This window comes from Calypte anna, chromosome 20 (assembly GCF_003957555.1).
Source record: "Calypte anna isolate BGI_N300 chromosome 20, bCalAnn1_v1.p, whole genome shotgun sequence".
Classification (NCBI taxonomy): domain Eukaryota; kingdom Metazoa; phylum Chordata; class Aves; order Apodiformes; family Trochilidae; genus Calypte; species Calypte anna.
Genome location: NC_044265.1, coordinates 945,344 through 964,725, shown reverse-complemented (window position 1 = coordinate 964,725; position 19,382 = coordinate 945,344). Strand labels below are relative to the sequence as shown.

At 51.9% G+C, this 19,382-nt stretch overlaps 1 protein-coding gene across 10 annotated transcripts in view; it reads right to left on the bottom strand.

Moving 5' to 3' along the window:
* The window catches only part of DLGAP4 (DLG associated protein 4), a 64,870-nt gene that overhangs the window by 29,086 nt on the left and 16,402 nt on the right, over nt 1-19,382 (bottom strand). For 2 of the 10 annotated variants that reach the window (XM_030462962.1, XM_030462965.1), the window contains exon 1: nt 11,671-11,893. The exons of 5 other annotated variants lie outside the window; for them this stretch is intronic. Coding sequence is in view for 1 of the 5 variants with exons in the window: in XM_030462961.1 (XP_030318821.1) it covers nt 11,671-11,701 (31 nt within the window). In the remaining 4 variants the exon portion in view is untranslated. Of the gene's footprint in view, nt 1-11,670; nt 11,946-19,382 lie in introns of those variants that run through there. 3 more of the 10 variants (XM_030462963.1, XM_030462964.1, XM_030462961.1) reach the window with 3 other exon arrangements.

The following is a 19,382-nucleotide window of genomic DNA, read 5'->3' as shown; positions in this document are numbered from 1 at the left end:
CTCCATTACCTTTCACCACGTCACCACTGTACTTACAGTACATGCTGACCAGCATGTACTACAAGGTGAAGATTGGACAAGAGAAGGACATGAAAAAAGTCCCACTCCATCATTTAGAACCACAGCATTTAGCTCAATGGGAACCCGAGATTTCCAGATATTAAGTAACTTCACTTTTAGTCATCTAGTTAAGAGCACTTGCCAGCTCTGCATCATCTACTTTTCTCTAGAATAGTATGCTTTGAGCATAAATCCTTATTTTGTTAATCTCCACCTCTGGGTAATCTTTGCAAGAGCTCTGTTTACCTTTGAATAAGTGTATATGGATGGCCCTGGCTGCTACAGGATCAGGCAGCTCCAGTTTTGAAGTCTTTATCAGAGATCACCCAAGACAACTTGATTTTCATGTCCATGTCCTGGCTTGCAGCATGCAGTCTGGTGACTTACAACCTGAACAAGTACTTGGTCTCACAAACTCAACCAATTGCTGTTGGAAGAAGGCCTGAAACTTCAGTGCTGGAAAGAAGCCAAAGCTTGTAGTAATTTTCATGACCTTATCTTTCAGGCAGGAATGCCATTTCCCTTCACATCCAGGATATATTTTGGCAGAGTTATTCTGCAAAAGCTGTCACTGCCTGTTCACTCTGCCCTTTTAAGTTTGGTATTGCTTACTGTCTTGTAGGTGACAATCTTCTACAAAGGTATCTTAAAACTTGTTTGAATAACAGGTATGTGCCCTCGTGTCTAAATTTCAGAGAATTCAGCAGAAGAACACATTACTTTGCAGGATATTACGTTTTATGTTTCTGTTCCCACACTCAAGTACTCACCCTACCCAAGCCTGCACCTCAGTTTTTCCTTCTGCAAGTGCATCATTAGAGATCCCAGTCAAGTCAGCCTGAAGGACTCAAGAAACCTTGAGGTAAGGGGGTTGGCATGGGTACAGAGGATGGCATACACTGCAATTGCAAGGTTAAAACACCTGCACTGAAGCCTGACATGGGCAAGGTAGCTCTGCTGGTGGAAGCAGGTAAGAGGTTGCAAGGAAACCTGGTGAACTGGCACTGGGGTAGCTGCAACAGGGATCTGTCTCTCCTGCTGCCATCTTGCTCACCAAAGCAGCACAACACTGACCTAATTTTGCTTTGGCTTTGCAGCAGCAGCCATGGAAGAACCAAGCAGAAAGCAAGAAACACCCAGGGATCTGTCACTCCTGAGAGCTGCTCCTGTTCAGCCCATTCCAGAGCTGGATGACCCCATTCCTCACCAGAAGAGTTATCTGCTAGAACACATGCAGAAATGACAAAAGCTTCCTGGATTTCCCACAGAGGACCATTAATTCAGACACATTCTTTACATTTTTCAAAGACAGGGGTAAAAAAAGCATCTTTTAACATACTGACTATATACAATGGGTTATTCAGAACCTAGCAGTCGAGATTATATGGTGGTCAAGTTACCTGATGTGTACCTGGCATTCAAGTCTGTCAAAGTCATCACTGGCATAGGAACTGATAATATCAGATCATGGAATCATCCCTAGAATTATCCCCAGCTAAGCCCCACAAAAGGACACAAACAAGTTTGGGGATAGGGAACTCCACACAGTCTTATTTCAGAACAAGAAGTAATTTCACAGCAACTTTCTTGTGTAGTAAAAGAATTAGTTAGGTAGTTCCCTACACACACAAAAGCCTGAAAGTGGGCTAAAAATATAGCTAACTCACAAACCATCCATAATTTGTAGCTGAGCTTTTAACCCATTTTCTGAATTACTTCTGTCTGCAAAACGTAGCACTGAGCAATTTCAGTCAGACCTTTATGGATTAATCTTCTTGTCTATGGTAACTATAGTGCTAAAAGTCTTACAGACAAATTGCCTTGGTGTGAATTGCTCCTTGGAGCAATCAGATGTGACCAGTGTCAGGTGAAAAAAACATTTCTTAGACTCCACAGTTTTTAACCAATGCTGCTTAAAAAGCAGGTTTTACCATCTTTGGCCAGACAGCTGACTACTTGAAGTTCAAAAGCACTACAAATTAACATTATTCAAATGCAACTGGCATTTCACTCATATTTGCTCCCTAAACAGGACGCTCATCAAGTGTTTCAAGGGAACAGACAAGGTGAAGGTTTGTCTCCATGCTATGAGTTCCTCTATCCTTTCATCTTAAAAGCCCAGCAACTTGGAAGATAAATTAGAAAAAGGAGAGGAGTCTGTCAGCAGAACTGCTGGAAACCGGTTTTGATCTGTTCAGGAAAACAGCCAGAAATTTCTCTCACAGTGAAAAAAGTCAGCTTGTTTCTGTTTTCACAGTACATGAAATTTTATCCTGTTTGTCCGAACACAAAGCTGCTTAAACCAAGCAAAGCACGAGGGAGATGTACTACTGTGCTTGCCAGGCAAGTGCCTGCCCTGACAGATTACAACTGAGAGCAGCACAAGCCAAACTGTGCAGGGACATTGCACAGGATCCCAGCAGGAGAGACCCCTAAACTCACCCCAGGTACATGCAGAGAAAGTCTTCAGGCCAGTTCCCTAATATCAGACTACTACAAACAGAGATGTTTCCAACAGCATGTTTGTGATAGCTGTGACAAAGCCACTTTACCAAAACCAACAAATAATTGGAAAGCATTTGTCACCTGCTTGCCAGGTCAGGCACTGAATACCATCCTGCCTCTCATTAATCAGGAGGGGAGTAATTAATATTTGAGTAGGCTGTTACAGCTGACAGTATCAAGTACACTGCACCGTGACCTCAACCTGACCCCTTACAAGAAAAATGGGTAACACTAAGGACAAGTCATGGACAAGATCAGAACATATCCTCACATACCATGTGGTGAAAAGTCATGGCATTTCAGGAAATAAGAAGAAAGTTCCCTGCATTTTGGCAAAGAGTAGAATTAAGCCATGAGAGAAGCCCAGTTCTCTGCTACGTTACCATCTCCACTTAACTCATGAATGAGGGCACACAAATCAAATCCTTCAGGCTTTCATGATCTCATCACAAAGCTCTCAGCAGCCCAGCTACCCCAGTATGTTCCCGGTAGAAACAGGTCTCAGAAATGCTGGAGAGGCAAAAGACCCTAAGAAGTTCCTCAAACTGCCACACTGGTGATACACCAGCTTTTCTGACTGATATCATAGAATCACAGAACCTTTTGTGTTGGAAAAGGCCCCTGGGATCATGTCCAACCATGTCAGAGCTGGCCAGACAAGCTCAGTGTTCCTGTTACCCAGCCACAAGCAGCACCAAGCCCATCAGGATGCAGCTGAGTGGGTATTTGGGTTTTTAGCATTACAAATGGGCTCAAGTGAAGCAGAAGAGCTATAGCTGGAGTTTTTGGGCTTCCTGCCATTCCTTTATTTTAAGTAAGTGAGCTCAACAACACAGTAATGAAGATAGTTTGAGAAAGAGGTTATATTACACCTCTTCTGCCATTGCAACAGCCTTAAAAATCACAGCTGTAACTCGGGCTCATTTAAAGCTCTATCTGCCCCCAAACTGATTGATTTGTTGCTTTCTCCTCCCATCTATGGATTACTTGTGTGGGTATGGTGAGGGGGAACATGAACAACTGCCTCCCAACCACTTCTCAGTGATGCCACAGCTTGTGACATCACCACTGTCTCCATGGTGACACAGCAACACAACCCAGCCTGAACAGGAGGCCAATTAGAACAAGAAAGCTCTTCTGTGGTTGGAACCATAGTAATAGACAGAAACAAGAGATGATGTTATACAAAGTACATAATTCCAACATCAGAAACCTTGCTTTTAGTTTCCCAGGTGAGCCTAAACCCCCAGCCATGGGGGCTTCCAGTCTAGAAAACCCATGGTATCACTAGCTTATTTTCCAGGTCTAAAGAACACTAAGCAGATCAGAGAGATCATTTTTCCCCTCCCCTCACATCAAGTTCTTTGTACTACAGTCTGCCCACATGCACAGGAGCCTCCCCAGCCCATCACACTCCAGCAAAGCCTCCCAACAGCCTTTTAATTTGCCACTGTTAACCTGTACACGTGTGGGTTATACACAAAAGAAACCAACCCAGGGATGTCAATCCATACTGACTCATGCCAGCTAAAACTTCACCTTCAAGGATAAAGCACACTTGGGATTCGAAACAGATGATACAAACAAGATCTGGGCCCTCCAGGTATCTGCATCTTTGTTGTTCTCAACCTCCAAATCAATACAAGACACAGCTGAACAATTTCTGCTAGCACAAGCTAAATAGTTACAGTGCTGCTGGGGGCATGTTAAGCCAAATCTGACTCCCTGACACCCCAGAGTTCGTGTTAATCAGGAAGCACTTGCTGCAGCCCCAGAGATAAGGCAACTCCCATATTGCCCCAGAGTGGCCAGGAGTGAGCCCCAGTGAGTCCCACCATCAGGCTTTCAGCCTTAGGCACCCTTTACTTTTGCTATAGATTCAGCCCAATAAATACTAGTTAAATTCATGAGCACAGTAACAGCATTCTTCTTTTCTCAAGCAAACCTAAAAGCTGCAGCAGCCCATGAGTAAGCTTCGGGGACACTTTCCAAGAACGCAAGTTTGAAGGTGTAAGGCACAGAACTGAAGTCCAGTGACCTGGAGTGAGAAGAACAGCACCCAACACAGCACCTTGAACACAGAGACACCAAACACCCTCATGACTGGTCCTGTTCCTCTGATGCAATTTGATGGGAAAGAGCCATGTCACTCTTCACAGAGAAGACAGAGCACCCGGGTCCTAAACTCATGGCACAGGGAAGCTGGGCAGTAATCAGGCTGCTCTGTGATAAGGGGCACAGCTGCCCAAAACTGAGCCAGTTTAAAATAATAAAAAATAAATATATATATATTGCTGGAAAGCATTACACCGTAAGAATTAGCATAAAATGGATTTAACAGGCACCCTCAATAACTGCAGCAGCAGTTCTCAATAATCCATCCAAGTGAGAGCCTTTGTACACAACATCTCTACCAGCTCCTACTTCAATCTGGTGAAGTTATTTCACATCCAACAGCAGGACTTGAGTAAAGGCATTAACAGGAACCAGGGTTCCTGCTAAGGTTTGGCCAGCTACTAAAAACAAGCCATCCATCCTGTGGCACACTTGACACACAGGACAAGGGCACTTTCTCAAGTCACCTGCAACCAAGGTTGGTTCAAAGAGCAGATGTGGCATTGCTGCACACTTCCTCCTGCAGAACAGCACCAAAAGCTCTGGTTTGCACAGGCTGGAGTTCTACCCTTCAAAAAGGTTTTAGGTCATTCTGGCCTCAGTGCTCCTAATACATGAACTTGTTCACCCACAAGTGGAATCACATCCACACGTATCATCCATACCCAAAGCATGCTTGCTAACAGAGCAAGAACTAGAAGAGAGCAGAAGACATCATCTGTGGTATAGACCAGACCTTGCAGCAATGAACAAAGACATCAGCTACAGAAGGGAAAGAAACCTAAGAAAAAGAGAAATAATGACTGTGGAAATTACCAGCCTCTAGAGGTATTTTTAGAGCTGCCTCCCACAGCACACAAGATACTTCAGAGTCCTTGGAAAAAAAAAAAAAAATCCCACGAAGGTAAGCACACAAATAGCAGTGCCAGAAGAAAGCACTTCAAAGTTTCCTGCTGTCACCAGGCCGGCAGCCTGCATGGCTGGCCCAGTTCTGTCCTTTGATTCGAGACCTCATTAGTCTGCGCTCGGCTTTGCTCCGCCGCGGCACTTCCCGGGAAGCCCCCGGGCCCGCTGGAGCCGGGACACGGGAACAAGGGGGCTGCAGCCTCGCAGCACCCAGCACTGCACAGGGAAGGGGGCAGAGAGCAGCTGGGCAGTGCTGCCTGTGGGCACGGCAGCTCAGGGAGCTTTCCCTGGCAGCCAGGGGCCTCTCCCACCCGGCGGGGCCGGAGCCGAGAGGCCGCGTCCCTGCGGGCCGGGGGAAGGCACCGGACTGATCCAACCCGGGGTGCTGCGGGGCAGGGCCCGCGCTCCGTCAGCGGAAGAACCGGCGGAGGGCGGAGGTCTCCCCGCAGCCCGGGGGAGACGGCCCCGGCACGGCCCGGCAGCGGCCACCCCGGAGCGGGCCCGGGCCCCGCAACCCGCCCAGAGGCTGCCGCGAACTGCGGGACCGGCAGCGCGGGCGGCACGGCCGGGGCCCGGAGGGGGTGCGGGGACCGGCCCGATCCGGCACACGGCGCTCAGTGGGAGCAGCACCACCGGGGCCGCGTCTCGCCATGCCCGGCAGCACCAGCAACACCGCCCTGGGACCAGCCGGCTGCCCCCCGAGGCATCCCAGCCAGGCTGTGGCCATGCCCCGTCTGCTCGGGTGTCCAGACGGCTCCTGCCCCGCTGCCCTCAGCCAGTGCACAAACTAAGAGAAAAAGGGAGGCTGTGCCTTCTATCTCGCAGATTTCGGTCCTGGTGCCTCACTGACATTGCCCTCCTGAAGCACGGTGAAGAGGAATTCAAGCATCACCCGTCAACAGCCAAAACCCGGGGATGCCTCCCTCACAGCAACCAAGTGATGGGACGGAACACAGCCCACTGCAGAGAAGTCTGCCAGCTGAAAAACTGTGCACTTTTTTTTCACAGCATTAGCACACCAGCAGTTACACAGCCAGGAGGACTGAAGGCAGATACCCGTCCCTACTTTTTGTCTCCTTTCCTCCCAAGTGCTGGTTTCTGATGGTTTCTCCCCATCAGCCTGATGCAGTGTTCGAACAAAGCAGGAGCTACTGTGAGAGCACGGCTCTAAGAGCCCACTTTGGCAGCCTACCTACCTCTGCCAACCCAAAGCATTTTGCAGCACTCATCTCCAGTAAGCACGTTAACAGAGCAGCGATAAAAGCCAATGTGTGGCATAATACCACTATTAGCAGCAGCAGCCTCCAGAATGCCCTGGAAGATTGCAGGGTGACAGCGAGATGTGGATACTGGAGCCGGGTGCCAAGAGCAGCAGTGCTGTGGCCAAAGCAAGGAACTGCTGGTGAGAAGACCTTGCTTCCCAGCATCCAGCATTTCCTGCTCCCAGCCCTGCCCTGGGCACATTGCAAAACTTCAGGGTCACTGAAGCTCAATGCGTTTGAATCCAAGTAGTCCTTTTGTTGAGGACCACAGCTCAGGAGGTGCAAGCTCTGTCCAGCACCCTGTTCCTTCTGTTCACACACACAGGAAAATTTCTCCAGCTCTATTCTACTAGTACCTACACCCCCAAATCCACCTTCTCTGCTGGAACATCCCAGTCCATGCTGTACAAGGCTGGGCATTACACCAGCTCCACATTGCTGTGGTGATGGCTTTGCTATCTAGTCTCCTCCTGATTAATGAGAGGCACTATGGTATTCAGTGCCAGACCTGGCAAGCAGGTAGCAGTGCTAAGAGCCCAAGATTTCCAGCCTGGGAGTGCTGGTGGAGTGTCAGGTCAGTCAAAGCTCTGGTTCAATAGAGTGCACCAAAACCTGGAAAAGTTCCTGGACAGAAATGTCCCAACACAGGACCTCATGTTTGGGCCAAACACAAGGACCAAGAGAAGTCTCAGGGTTGAAACAAGAAAGAGAAGTCTTCCCAACAAAACAGTCACTCAGCTGACCTTGTAAGAGGCAAGGAAGAACAGCTCTACAATAGTCTGCTGGTTCTCAAGCTGCCTTGACAGTGTTCTCCATAAGAGCAGCACTGGCTAATCCAGCAGGGGCAGCAGCAAAGCTCCTAACAAGAGCCTTCAGAAGACGGTCCAGGAACCAGGAACCCTTGGAGACATCTCCACAGTAGCCTTTGAGACACTTGCTTTAGTTTCAGACACAGATAGTTACCTTATGCACAAGGCTTAAGAGTGATGTAAATACCCATGCTTTAACTTCTCAATTTTAACTTTCAATTTAATGCAGCTGTAGATATGTCTATCCTAGGCAGAAAGGCTTGGGGATACCTCCAGAGCACAACAAATGCCCTGTTGGGACTTGGTTCAGTTAGAACCTCAGCCACTCCCAGAATATAAACAAGACAAATAATTCTTAGAAGCTTAACTAATGACAACTTGCAAGAAAAATTCCCTTTTATCAACTCTTAAATACCTCTCAGCTTTCAAACATCACCTTACACTGTGACAGTGCCTCAGTAGAAAGGCACATGCAACTTTAATCTTTGCTTTAATATCACCTCTGACAGACTCACTCCAAGTAAAAATTTGCCTTGGAAACCATTCATAATTTAAGTTTCTTGGGCAGCTTCAGACTGAAGAGACAAGACAGTAGGTTAAGCTTTGATCTCTTAGAACTAGGTTCAAAAAGATAATTGCAATGAAACCTGGATGTCTTAATGACAAATACTAAACAAGATACACAAGACCTATAGTCAGTACATCCTCAATATAAATACTAGTTCTATTTTTTAATTTTTTTTTTTTTGGCAATTTCACAGTGCAAGACCAAACCCACTATCTAGAATCTCAGGGGGAAGTAGGAGAGAATCAGAACTCTGCTGTCTTCTTGCAGTGTTTAAGTACTGCAAGAAAACTCAAGAAGAGGCCTGGCAGCACATAACCCACCACCCTGTCCTCTGCAGGCATGGAACAGACTCTCCAAGCCTGGGGGACCAGGGCTGCTTGTCACCTGTCCTTGATAGCAGGCACTGCAGTATGGAGACACTGGTATTGCCCTACCTTACTTTGCCCATAAAAATCAGACACCAGACTCACATGGGAAGATGTATATGAGCAGTTACCTCACTGTTTTCAGTGGAATTGCAAATGCTTTTGATATGGTGCCTTTCAGATTACAAGCCAGACTCTGGCAGAGCAGAGAGGTGAAGCACAGGGCTAAAGACTTCAGTCACAGGCTGCTGTTCCCTTTTCCCACTGCTTCTCCAGCAGACAGCAGGTTGCCTTTGTGCACCCACCTGCACTGCAAGGCCAGCAATTCATTAATTTTGCAAGACAAATTGAAGAGGACAGAATTCCCACCCTTCTCATTAACTAGCCCATCTGCAAATAGTTTAACTTCCACTTGTTTAAAGGCAGCTTATGTCAGCCACCCTGTTGTCATTCTGTTCCCTACTTGTCCCTCTCTCCAGGTGGCAGGCTGGCCTGGAGACCTGGAGAGAAGGGAAGGATTAACTCATTCTTTCTTGAGCTCTTCCGGAGGGACCCAAGTTCACTGTTCTCATCCCCAGGTACAGCCTCCACAGAACTTGATCTGACAGCCTGAACTGTAATCACCTTTCAAAGCGAACAGCAATCATACTTAGTATTTCTCCCCTCCCTTTTTACATCTGCTCTGATAGGAAACACACTGACAACTTTTCACTGCAGAAATTAAAGTGGATTTTTCTTGAACAAGGCCACCAGCCTGCACAGCCTTAATCCTTCCAGCTCACATATGTTACTGTAACTTGCACTGCACCAAATCCAATTATGCCTCCTCAATCCATTAAAAAATAGTTGAGGCTTTTGCACAGAGCAAAAGTATCAGCTAAGGAGATGAAAACAAGCCCTGCTGCAGCATGGCTTTGCAGCCTTACTTCTGCAGGCATATAGTGCAATAATGTCACTGAGTGACTTTTACAGGGGCTGCTGAATAGTCGACTTCAAACTAGCTGAGGCTGGACTCAAACAATGGGAACACCTATATGGGAGACAAGAACTGACAGTTATTTGTAAATGTCTGGCAGTTATTAGTTATCCATTAAAAGCTTTTAAAATTATATTGCTCTGGCAGCATGCACAGCTAGGAATGAGCTCAGAGAACAGCAGGTCTTCCATGCATTACACATCAGGCCGGAGCAGCAGACGAGTAACCTTGAGCTAAGTAGTCAGAAGTGCCCACAAATCCAAACTGCATGCACAGATTCAGCAACTGAGTCCCCAACTACTGTTTCACACACAGTTGCAAAGCAAAAGGCAAGCTCTCCCCCAACAGCTGACAAAGTTTGCCTGATAGCTTGAGGGCTGGGACACCAGCTACAGCTGATCAAGTGCCACAAGGGTACCTGCTGGCCTGGGAGTGCACCATGCTTTTTAACACATATTCTCAGTACTGTCCACAGTCAATCCACATATAACAAAAATCAAGTTCTTTCACCATCACCTTTGCTGACAAGGACCTGGCAGGGGCTATAAAGGGCTACCTTGTCCTTGAAAAATGGCACACTGTGCCATAACTACCCCACAGCACTTCAAAAGCAGAGTTACAGATCCCAGGCCTTCAGCTACACCAGAAATTCTTACACTGCTGTTTCAGAAGTGGACTAGAAGTAGGAAGCCATAGACACAAACTAGTGTGTCCAGTTTAGCCCTTTCACCTTAAAGATGAGCTTTTAGGTTTTCCCTGACTGCATCATCTCAGCCAAATTCTGCAGATAGGCTTCTTATTAAGCAGCTAAGGGGGAACTTCTTGACTTTGAGGGTAGCAGAGCACTGGTATCTGCACATAAATTATCTCAATCTGACAGACAAGCAGGCTTGGTTTGATCATTTCTTAGGCTCATTTTTCTCCACACATTTAAGAACATGTAACTTCATAGCATCAAATTCCTATTCGGAAAGCAATCACCACCTAAGTAATTTGGACCCTCTGAAGTTAAGTCTGCCAACTTAACACAAGTTGGCAATCTGGCTTGTTATCATCCTACATGATTGGAATTTATTTTAGGATCCAATGCCACATGCTGTCGGTTGGGTCCCCCCCCCCCTTTTTTCTTCTCTTCCTCCCCCAAGTGGCAAGTTACAGCCCAGGAGTTAAAGACCCTAATTCCATTTCTGTCTGAACCATTTCCTGCACATCCTGGAGTGCCAGCCCATACCTATTAGCCCTATCAACAGCATCCTGGAAATAACTCTCCTCTTTGAACCTCTTAATGAAGGCTGGGGGAGAAATTAAGTACTACTTTACTTACAGCTCAAAACCAGCCCTAGCAACCCCACCCTCCAGCTCAGCACGCCGATACCAGAGCTACACCTGCAGCTCGATTCAGAGCCGTTCAGCTGAACCCTTGGCCAGAGCTGGACGGCTCAAACCCTGCAGCCTCGACCCAGACCTCGTCTCCCAAACTAAGAAGAGACTTTCCCCGGTCTGCTCTAGCCGGGGGGTCCCTGCTTGCTGCGCTGCTCCATGCCAGCCCTCAGCAGCGACGGGCACTGGAGCCTCAGCATTCACGCCGCGCTCAGACAATGCCCTTTTCTTCTCCAAGGGAGGAAAAATCCAAAAACCACCTTTTTCATAAAGAAAAAAAAAACGGGTTGCCGTTCCCTGGGGCAAAATGCATTACGTGAAGCGCTATTTAATTTCCTCCAGCACTCGGGGACTCCTTCAAGGCCGTAAGGACCGGCGTGGGCAGCCGGCCGGACCCGCCACCGCCCCGCTTGGGCCGGGAGGGCCGGGGCGGAGCGGTTCCGGCTCCCCCTCGTCGGGCAGCCCCCGCTGCCAAAGCCCAGCACCAACAGCTCCCGAGGGGACACGGACACCGCGCAGCGAAGCCCCCCCCGGCCCCGGCCGAGCGCGGGGGCAGCAGGACCCGCCCGCCCGGGTCGGGCCGCGCGTGGGCAGAGGAAGCGGCAGCTGCGATCGCGGCGGCCCCGGCAAAGCGGCGGCGGCAGCAGCGGGCAGGGCGGCACCCCAGCCGCGGAGCCATGCAGGGCCCGGCCCCCCGCCCGCCGCGCCCCGGGCGGTCACTCACATTGCCTGAGGAGCTCCAGACACAAAGCCATGGGAGACACAAAGGAGGGGCGGAAGGGACCGGAGAGACAGAAGGGGTTTGGGGGGCGCGGGCGCTCTGTCTGGGTTCCGCGGAGGGGAGGACGGGCCGCGCCCGGCGGGGGATGGACTGAACGGGCCGCGCCGGCTGTTCCTGCGGCCGCGGCGGAAGAAGGGAGGGAGGAGACGCAGAGATCCGCCGCCACACTCACCGCGCCCGCCCGCCGCTACGGCCGCGCCGGGAGGGGGGGCCAGGCCTTAAACCCCCCCCGCCCCGCCCCGCCCGCGCGAGCGTCACCGCCCCGCCCCGCGCACGCGCGAAGCCGCCCCGCCCACTCCGCCTCCCGGGCGCTCCCACGGAACGGCGGCGGCGCGTGCTCATCCACTCCCCCGCGGGACACCGGCGGGCACACGTTCTCCCGCAGCGGCCGCTGTGCCGCTCCTGTCACCGACCCCCACTGCCACTGCCCCGCCACCGCCCCGCGGTCTCTGGTCGCTCGCCGGCAGCCGGGTGACCGGGCTGATCTCAGTCGGTACCGTCCCGCCTGCTTCGGACAACTGCGAGAGACTGGGACTCAGGCGGCCCCGTAGCGGCGGAACCGAGCGCAGATGGACAAAGCGGGCGCTTCACCCGCTCCCCCCCGCCCCCCCCCCAGCTTTGTCCCCCCGCACGGCACTGTCTCGCCGCACACCCCAACCGGGCGAGCCCTCCCGATCAGCGCTCCTGCTCTCATCGAACGCCGGCGGGACCCCGGGAGGGGCCCAGGGGGGCTGCGCTGCCGCTATGCACCCGGTGCGGGACTGCTGAGGCCTGAGCGGGACGACGGGAGGGACAGAGGGAAGGAGGCTCCTCTGCGGGTACAAAGAGACGGAAAAGAAGCCGGTGGGGAGGCGGCTTTTCCTGGAAGGTGTTTCCCGCTGGTGACAGCCTCCAGCCGGGCCCCATCCTGACGGGCACGGGAGGGGGACTGAGCCTCACCGGGGCGGGAGCTTTGCTATGCCTGGGTCCTGTGCCTCCCCTCCGGGGTGCCTGAGCAGGACCGAGGGGAAGTGGAGACGCCAGGTACCCGGAGAGGGTCGGCTACAGGTCTGAGGAACCCCCCAGTCCTCTGTGCCAGGCAGGGGCCGGGGGTCCCACCAGGAGTGCGGGCCTCGGGCAGGGCTGTGGCATTGCAAGTAGCGGTGCTGGTGCGTGGTTCCTGCCAGAAGCACGTGTGCCACCCCAGCTCCTCGCTGGTACCGTCGGTTCTTGGATGGTCCAATTTATTTCTTACTCTCTGGGTTGGAGAAGGGTTGGTTCAAGGAGAGCTCAAAGCGTGGTGGGAAAACACCTCCCTGAGCTGCCGGCAGGAAGGGCAGAGCCACCACCACTCCTGCTGAGCAACGGAGTGGGTGCCGAGGTGCTGCTTCTGCTCCCAAACAGAGAAACGAAGCGGGGCTGGAGGATCTCAGCAGAGTCTCAGCACTGAGTCTTGGGACCTGCAGCCCCGAGCCTTTCCCCTGCACTGCCTACCAAAATAATTGGTTTTCAATTCAAATGCTTCCAGGCATGGGAGTGGTGAGCAGCTCTGGGCTGAGAGCCACTCAGCCACATGGGTCTTGAGTGGCTCTGAGAAGCTCTGAGCCCATCTCTTCCTGAATCCTCAGGAATACCCCAGTCGTGCCTGAGGAGGTGGAAAAAGTAATGGTAAAGCAGGAAGGAGAGGAAAAATAACGTGCAAGGGAAACACGCACAATGAATTCCTCGTTTGCTTGCTCTGCCTGAAATCCTGCAGGTGCTCAGGCCTGGGCATATGGCTGCACCCAGTCCCACTGTTCTGTCATGTGTGTGTCTTAGCTAGGACCACTGCTGGTTGCTGCTGGCAGCTCCTGTGATGGCTCAGAGGGATATGCAGAAGAGGTGCTGAGCATCACCAGCAGCAGGGACACAAAGCAGCATTGGTGGTTTCCTGGTGCTAGGGCAGCTCTGTGTTCATCTGGTTCACAGGGATGGCAGCCGGGCCAGGATGCTACCAAGGCTCCTCAGCCTAAGAAGAAACCTGAAGTGTCTGCACATTCCTCCACCCATTGTGGCCTCATGGCAGAGAGTACACCATGGATGGGCTCCCTGCTGCTGCTTTCCCAACCAGAGACACCGTTGGCACTTCAGTTTCCCCTTCTCTCCCTCAAAGACAGCACTACTGACTCTCTTTCCTGTCATCAAGGCTGATAAAAGCAAGCAACAAGAAGGACTTGGCTTTCTGACCACAGGAAAATGCTGGCAGCTGCCTTCCTTTCTACTCCTTTGTAGCCGGCCCCTGCTGAGAGAAAGCAAGCTTGGCCAGGACCTTGGGGCTCTGCACACTTCCCAGAATTAAGTCTATGGACAGCCACTTCCACCTTCCCTGTGTCCGCACAGCATCACACATGGGCTGCAGTTCCCCTCTTCCTGGGGATCTGGGCATTTCTGGGTGGCTCAAACCCATTGCAGCCCCTCCTGGGTGCCTGAGAGACATGTGCTGGCAGCAGAAGGAGAGTTTGGTGTGTGGGGTGCTGCAGGTAATAGAGTTGAAACCCGGCAGCAAAGAGCACCAAGCTCAGCTTTGTGGAAGCAGAGGTGTTTTGTTTTGGAGAGTGGGGTTGTAGCCACAGCTCAGGCTTCCTGGGGAAAAGGGAGAGCTGTCTGGGTGCAGGGCGTGGTGCTTGGAGTTTCCATAATAACAAAGAAAAGATGAGAGGTGAAAAATTAATAGGTATATGTGGAGAGAAACAGTTGTCATAAATCGCTTTGTGTCCTACAGACATGAACAGATCATGCAACATGTCTGGAGACCCTTTTCTCCCCTGACAGAGAACACTGAGGGAGCAGCATACAGCAGAAATCTCTTCCCAGCGTGCGCGTGCGTGCACACACACACAAACACTCCCTCTCCCTCTTTCTCTCTAATCCCTTTCCTGCTGGCATGTCAGAGAAAGCTATTTCTGGAATGTGAAATCTAGGTCAAAAAGAAGGAGAAAATCTGAAGGGAAGGGTAACAGTCTTCCTCCTCAAAGGCTGCACGGAGTCAGCTCCAGCTGATGTGATCAGTCCAGGCCCTCAGTGGTGCTCTGCTCTGCAGCTGCAGCCTCTCACACCCAGGCTGAACAACGTGTTCTGGCCTGGTTTGGTTTTTCCTTTGCCTTCACACCACTGCTTTTTCCCCACAAAGGGGAAATGTCACATCCCCCGTGACAGCCAAGAGAGGAGAGGAGCAGAACTTGCCTTCCTACCCAGAGACCAGACAAATACTGAGTGCAGAGGAGATGGAGGAGGAGATGCGGGAGGAGGAGATGGAGGAGGAAGGGTTTTGGAGCCATCTCTCACAAGCCAGCACTACGTGACTTTCCCAGATGCTGTGGAAACTCATCCCATAGTGAACCATTCCTTGGGAATTTGGTCAGTGCAATGCTGCTTTGTGCTCTGAAACTGCATGGAGGTGTGCAAGTATTTTGCTTTTCTTCCATTAAGCCTAATCCTGATCCCCCCAGAAGAGCCTCAGTGCTGGGGAACCAGGCTGAGACCTGGGGCAGGGTTCCCAGCACAGGAATGGTCCTGGGAGATGAACAGAAAAAAACCCAAACAAAAAATATAAAGAAGACAGGAAGCAGGTTACAGGCAGACAGAGGCTATTCTATCATGACTTTGGGGAGTATCTCTCCCAGTCAGTGCTCTCATGCCCAGTCTGGGCTTGGCAAAGCTCTGGGCTATGGGTGGACACAACATGTATGCAGTCCTGGCAGACACCTCCATGTTCATGGGAGTCCTGTTGGCTCTCAAGGACGAGCCTGATGCCTTGCTCTGGTTGAGGTTAAGGTTGGGCTGGACTGGAGGGCTTAATTTTCTGAGCTGCTACTGCTCCAGATGCTGTGGTTCTTGTGCTGGGCGTGGGGCCTGCAGCCAGATCTGCCACTACATGGTCAGCAGAAAGGGAGAACTGGAGAGCTGCTGCCTGCATCTAGAGCTCACACTGTCAGGGGCATTTTAGCCACTGGTAAGGCAAGTTAACAGAGACAATCCAGTTCTGAAGGAGGTGGCAGACCTGGATTTCCTGGCCTCCCTGGAAGAGATCTGAGCACAGTATAGGGATCTGGGCACCTGGACTTTCTGGGAACATGCTGCTGAATCCCAGGGCAGGATGCTCTGGCCAAGGGTGATGTTATCAAATGGCATAGGGAGGTCTGGGAAGAGCTCGAATAAGAACTGGCCTGGTGTGAGCTTTCCCTGCTTTTACTGAGTGATGTTGGGCTGGGCTGTCTCCACACTGGGGATTCTCACCTCTTTTTGCTGCATTTTGCTCACTTCTTCTTTTCTGTTTACCCTGGACATAAATATTCAGCTCTGTATTGCAGGCAGTCTATTAAGCAAGCAATTCCCAGTGCTGCATCTAATAAGAAGGAGCTGGGGCTGGGGAGCCCTTTGTAATGCTCAGAAGTGGCAGGGCTGTCACTGAACGCCTGGCAATTAGATGAATAGGTTTCACTGGGGCTTTTGAGCCTCCAGCTTCAAGGCACAAAACTTTGTTTAAGGTTGATCAAGGGCAGCCCATCATCTGTCTCACTGGCTGTCAAATGGGAGCTAATTGCCTTGTAATGCAGGAGTGACACAGACCTTTGGGGGAGGACCCGGCTTGTCAGAGGCCTGACAGCTGCCAGGGCTCCCACCCGGCCCCACTCCCCACACAGACCCTGACACTCACTGGAACCCAGCTCCCTGCACCTCCCTCGTGCCCTTGGCTGGTGCCTCAATCACTTTGCTTTAAGATCCAACCCCCATGCTGTCCTTAGAGGATGAGAAGCTGGTGTCAGCCACAGCCCTGCTGCAGCTGCAGCCTCTTTCAGATGTGCCCCTCCAATGAAGAAACCCAATTACGCCCACAAGGACCAGGCATGCAATGGGAGAAGTTCCTCTGGGCTGCTGTATGGATGTGCAGGAGGGTGCTCATGGGAAGGGAAGAGGTGAGGGCTCTCAGTTGTTTCAACCCAAGCCCAGCATGGAGAGAACATTAGAACCACAGCCCCACTTCTCTGTTGATGCAGACTGAAGCTGTCAAGCTAGGAGGTACCAATCTGCTGCTCAGGAGGCTCCTCTTGTACCATACCAACCAATTAAAGCCCCAGTGATGCACATTTGCAGGGGGAACTGAGCCTGAGTGGCTGATGAAAGGTGTGACAGAGCCAGATCTGCCTCCTGCCTTTCCCATCACACACACACACAAACACAGATGCTCCTTCATCAAAAACATTTCCCTTCCCAGGCCCCAGCAGCCAATGCAAAGGGCTGGAGGATGCTCTGGAAATCAGCAGATCTTTCCTCATCTTGTCAGAGAGGGGTGGCAAGCAGTCAGTTTGAAAGCCCCCTTCCCTGCTGGTGCTCCCTGGCATTATTTACCCTGAGTCTGCAGCAGTGCTGAGCTCAGTATGGGCTGGGCTGCCAGCAAGGAGCAGGGGATGCTGGCAGGGAGTGGGGTGAGCCAGGGTGGGAAGACCATGGGGCAGAAGCAGAGCAGAGCAGAGGGCAGTAAGAAGGAGGGATGGGGCTGAGCATGCAGCTTTTACCTCCCATGGGATCTTTCTCAGTCCCTGCCTCATCCCGTGGACTATGGCTGTGACTACCCTGGAGCACAGGCTAGGGGAGAAGGGGAGAGGCAAAGGGCAGTGGTGTGTCTCTGGGTGGGAAGGCTGCTGGTGCTCTGCTTCCCGCCCACTGCTGAGACGGGGCTTCTACCTGGCTCCCACCAACAGCACCTCTGTGCTCCAGCAGCTTTGCCTATGGGAGACACACTGAGGTTGCTCTGAACCCCCCCATAGTTCTGTGGTTCAAGTGCCAGAGCAGCCTGACTCACACTGACCCAGTGTCCCCATGGGTCACAGGGCTTGCTGTCTGCCTCCATGCTGCTGTCAGCACTGTGCAAAACTGGTGAGATGCTGAACTCCTCCTGCCTGCTCTGGTGTCTGCCTGGCTTGATGCCCAGGTGCCACCATGTCTGGGAACACGAGGATATCACCATTTCTAACCAGTTCCCCAAACTGTTCTTGGGATGGTTCTCTTCAGCACTATTTAGGAGCCAAGAGGGACACAGGCTGCCTTGGAAAAACCCATGCAAAAGTGATGATCCAGATGGAGTGACTTGAAGCATCATGGAAAGGTAGTAGCTTTCTCTTCTGGCAAGACTCAGCCAACTTTCCAGAGTCTGCTCACACCCTCCAGCACACACAGGGCCACACAGCAGCTGAAATACCACATCAAGAGCAGAGCTGCTCCCCACACTGTGCCTTTGCACAGCTGAACATCTTGGCTCTGCTCAGGCCTTCAGGAACCATTTGCAGAAGCAGCATTTCCAGACCAATGCTCCTCCCTGCTACCCACAGCCCTCACAAGTCTCTTCCAGGAGAGGTCTGTCCCACAGGGGGTGAAGCCTCTACTGCAGGTTGTGCTTTGCTAAAGGCACAGGCGGAGCCCAGCTGCACCAGTCGTCCCTGGGCCAGCACTGGGCTGGTGTCCACAGTGGGGAAAACCAGCTCTGGTATCTTTTTCCTCCTGGAAAAAGCCCTCCTGGGCTTTCCCAGTGCAGGGAGGTCTGAGCAGAGCTTGCCATCCCTTGCTGGCTTGAGCCAGTGACCGTGGCATCCAGGAAAAATTACGTCCTGAGACAAAGCACTCATCTTCCTGGGCTCTCCTTGTGTGCTGGATGCACGGGACTTTCACAGCAGCCTCCTCCAGCACCACTGCAGGGGGGCACCCTGGTCCTCTGGGAAAAACAGGCAGCCCCAACTCCTCCCAGGGGTGCCAGGTGCTCCGTCCATTGGGAAGGGTGTCCCGGGCACAGGGGACAGCCAGCTCTGGAGAGGTGTTTGGCTGCTCTGCTCTGCTGCAGTGCTGGAAGAGACAGCCCAGCTTGTGAGACACTGGGGCTGAACTGGGCTGCCCTCAGCCTCACCCTGTCCTGGTGATGAGGTCAGTCCTGACTTGCTTTGGAGAGAGAAGCCAGGCTCTCGTCCAGTACAGTAATTACAAATCAAAAGAGCAAGGCCTGGAATGAATAAAGCTCACATCAGTGCCAGGGGGGCCTCTGGAGCTGCTGATGGCAGTGGGCGGCCATGCATGGTGGCTGCAGGGTGATGGGCTCTGGGGTTCAGGAAAGCTCATTAGTGCCTTGAAACTCAAAGCATTATCTGTTTTTTCACCCTGTCCCAGGGCTGCTGGGATCTCTAGCCTGTGTACACCTGATGGAGAGGGGCAAATAGGACTAAACAGCTGGTAATTCTTTTTCTAGGACAGGAAGCAGTTGAAGCCAGTCCAGCCAAAGGATGAACTCCCAGCATCTCACTGTCAGGACATTTTGAAAGACTGTTCTTCAGGCTGCAGCCTGAGGGCTGGGTGCACCATGGTGATGCTGTTTGCCTGTTACCTTCAGGGGAAGGCACAGGGGTGCATTTGGTGAGCCCACTTGGCAGAGGTGGGCTGTTTCCTGGATGGTTGAGGAGCTGTGCCTGGGAGCCCCATGCTTGGCATGTCACTGCCTGGGCTCTGCTGCTCAGAGATGAGCCAGCCAGGGTCCTGCCTGGGCAGGGGCAGACCTGCCTGTGACTCTGCTGGGCAAAATCACAAACTCTGTAGATGTGGAGGGGGCAAATTCACACCATTCACCTCTTTTCCCAGATCTGACCCCCCAGATC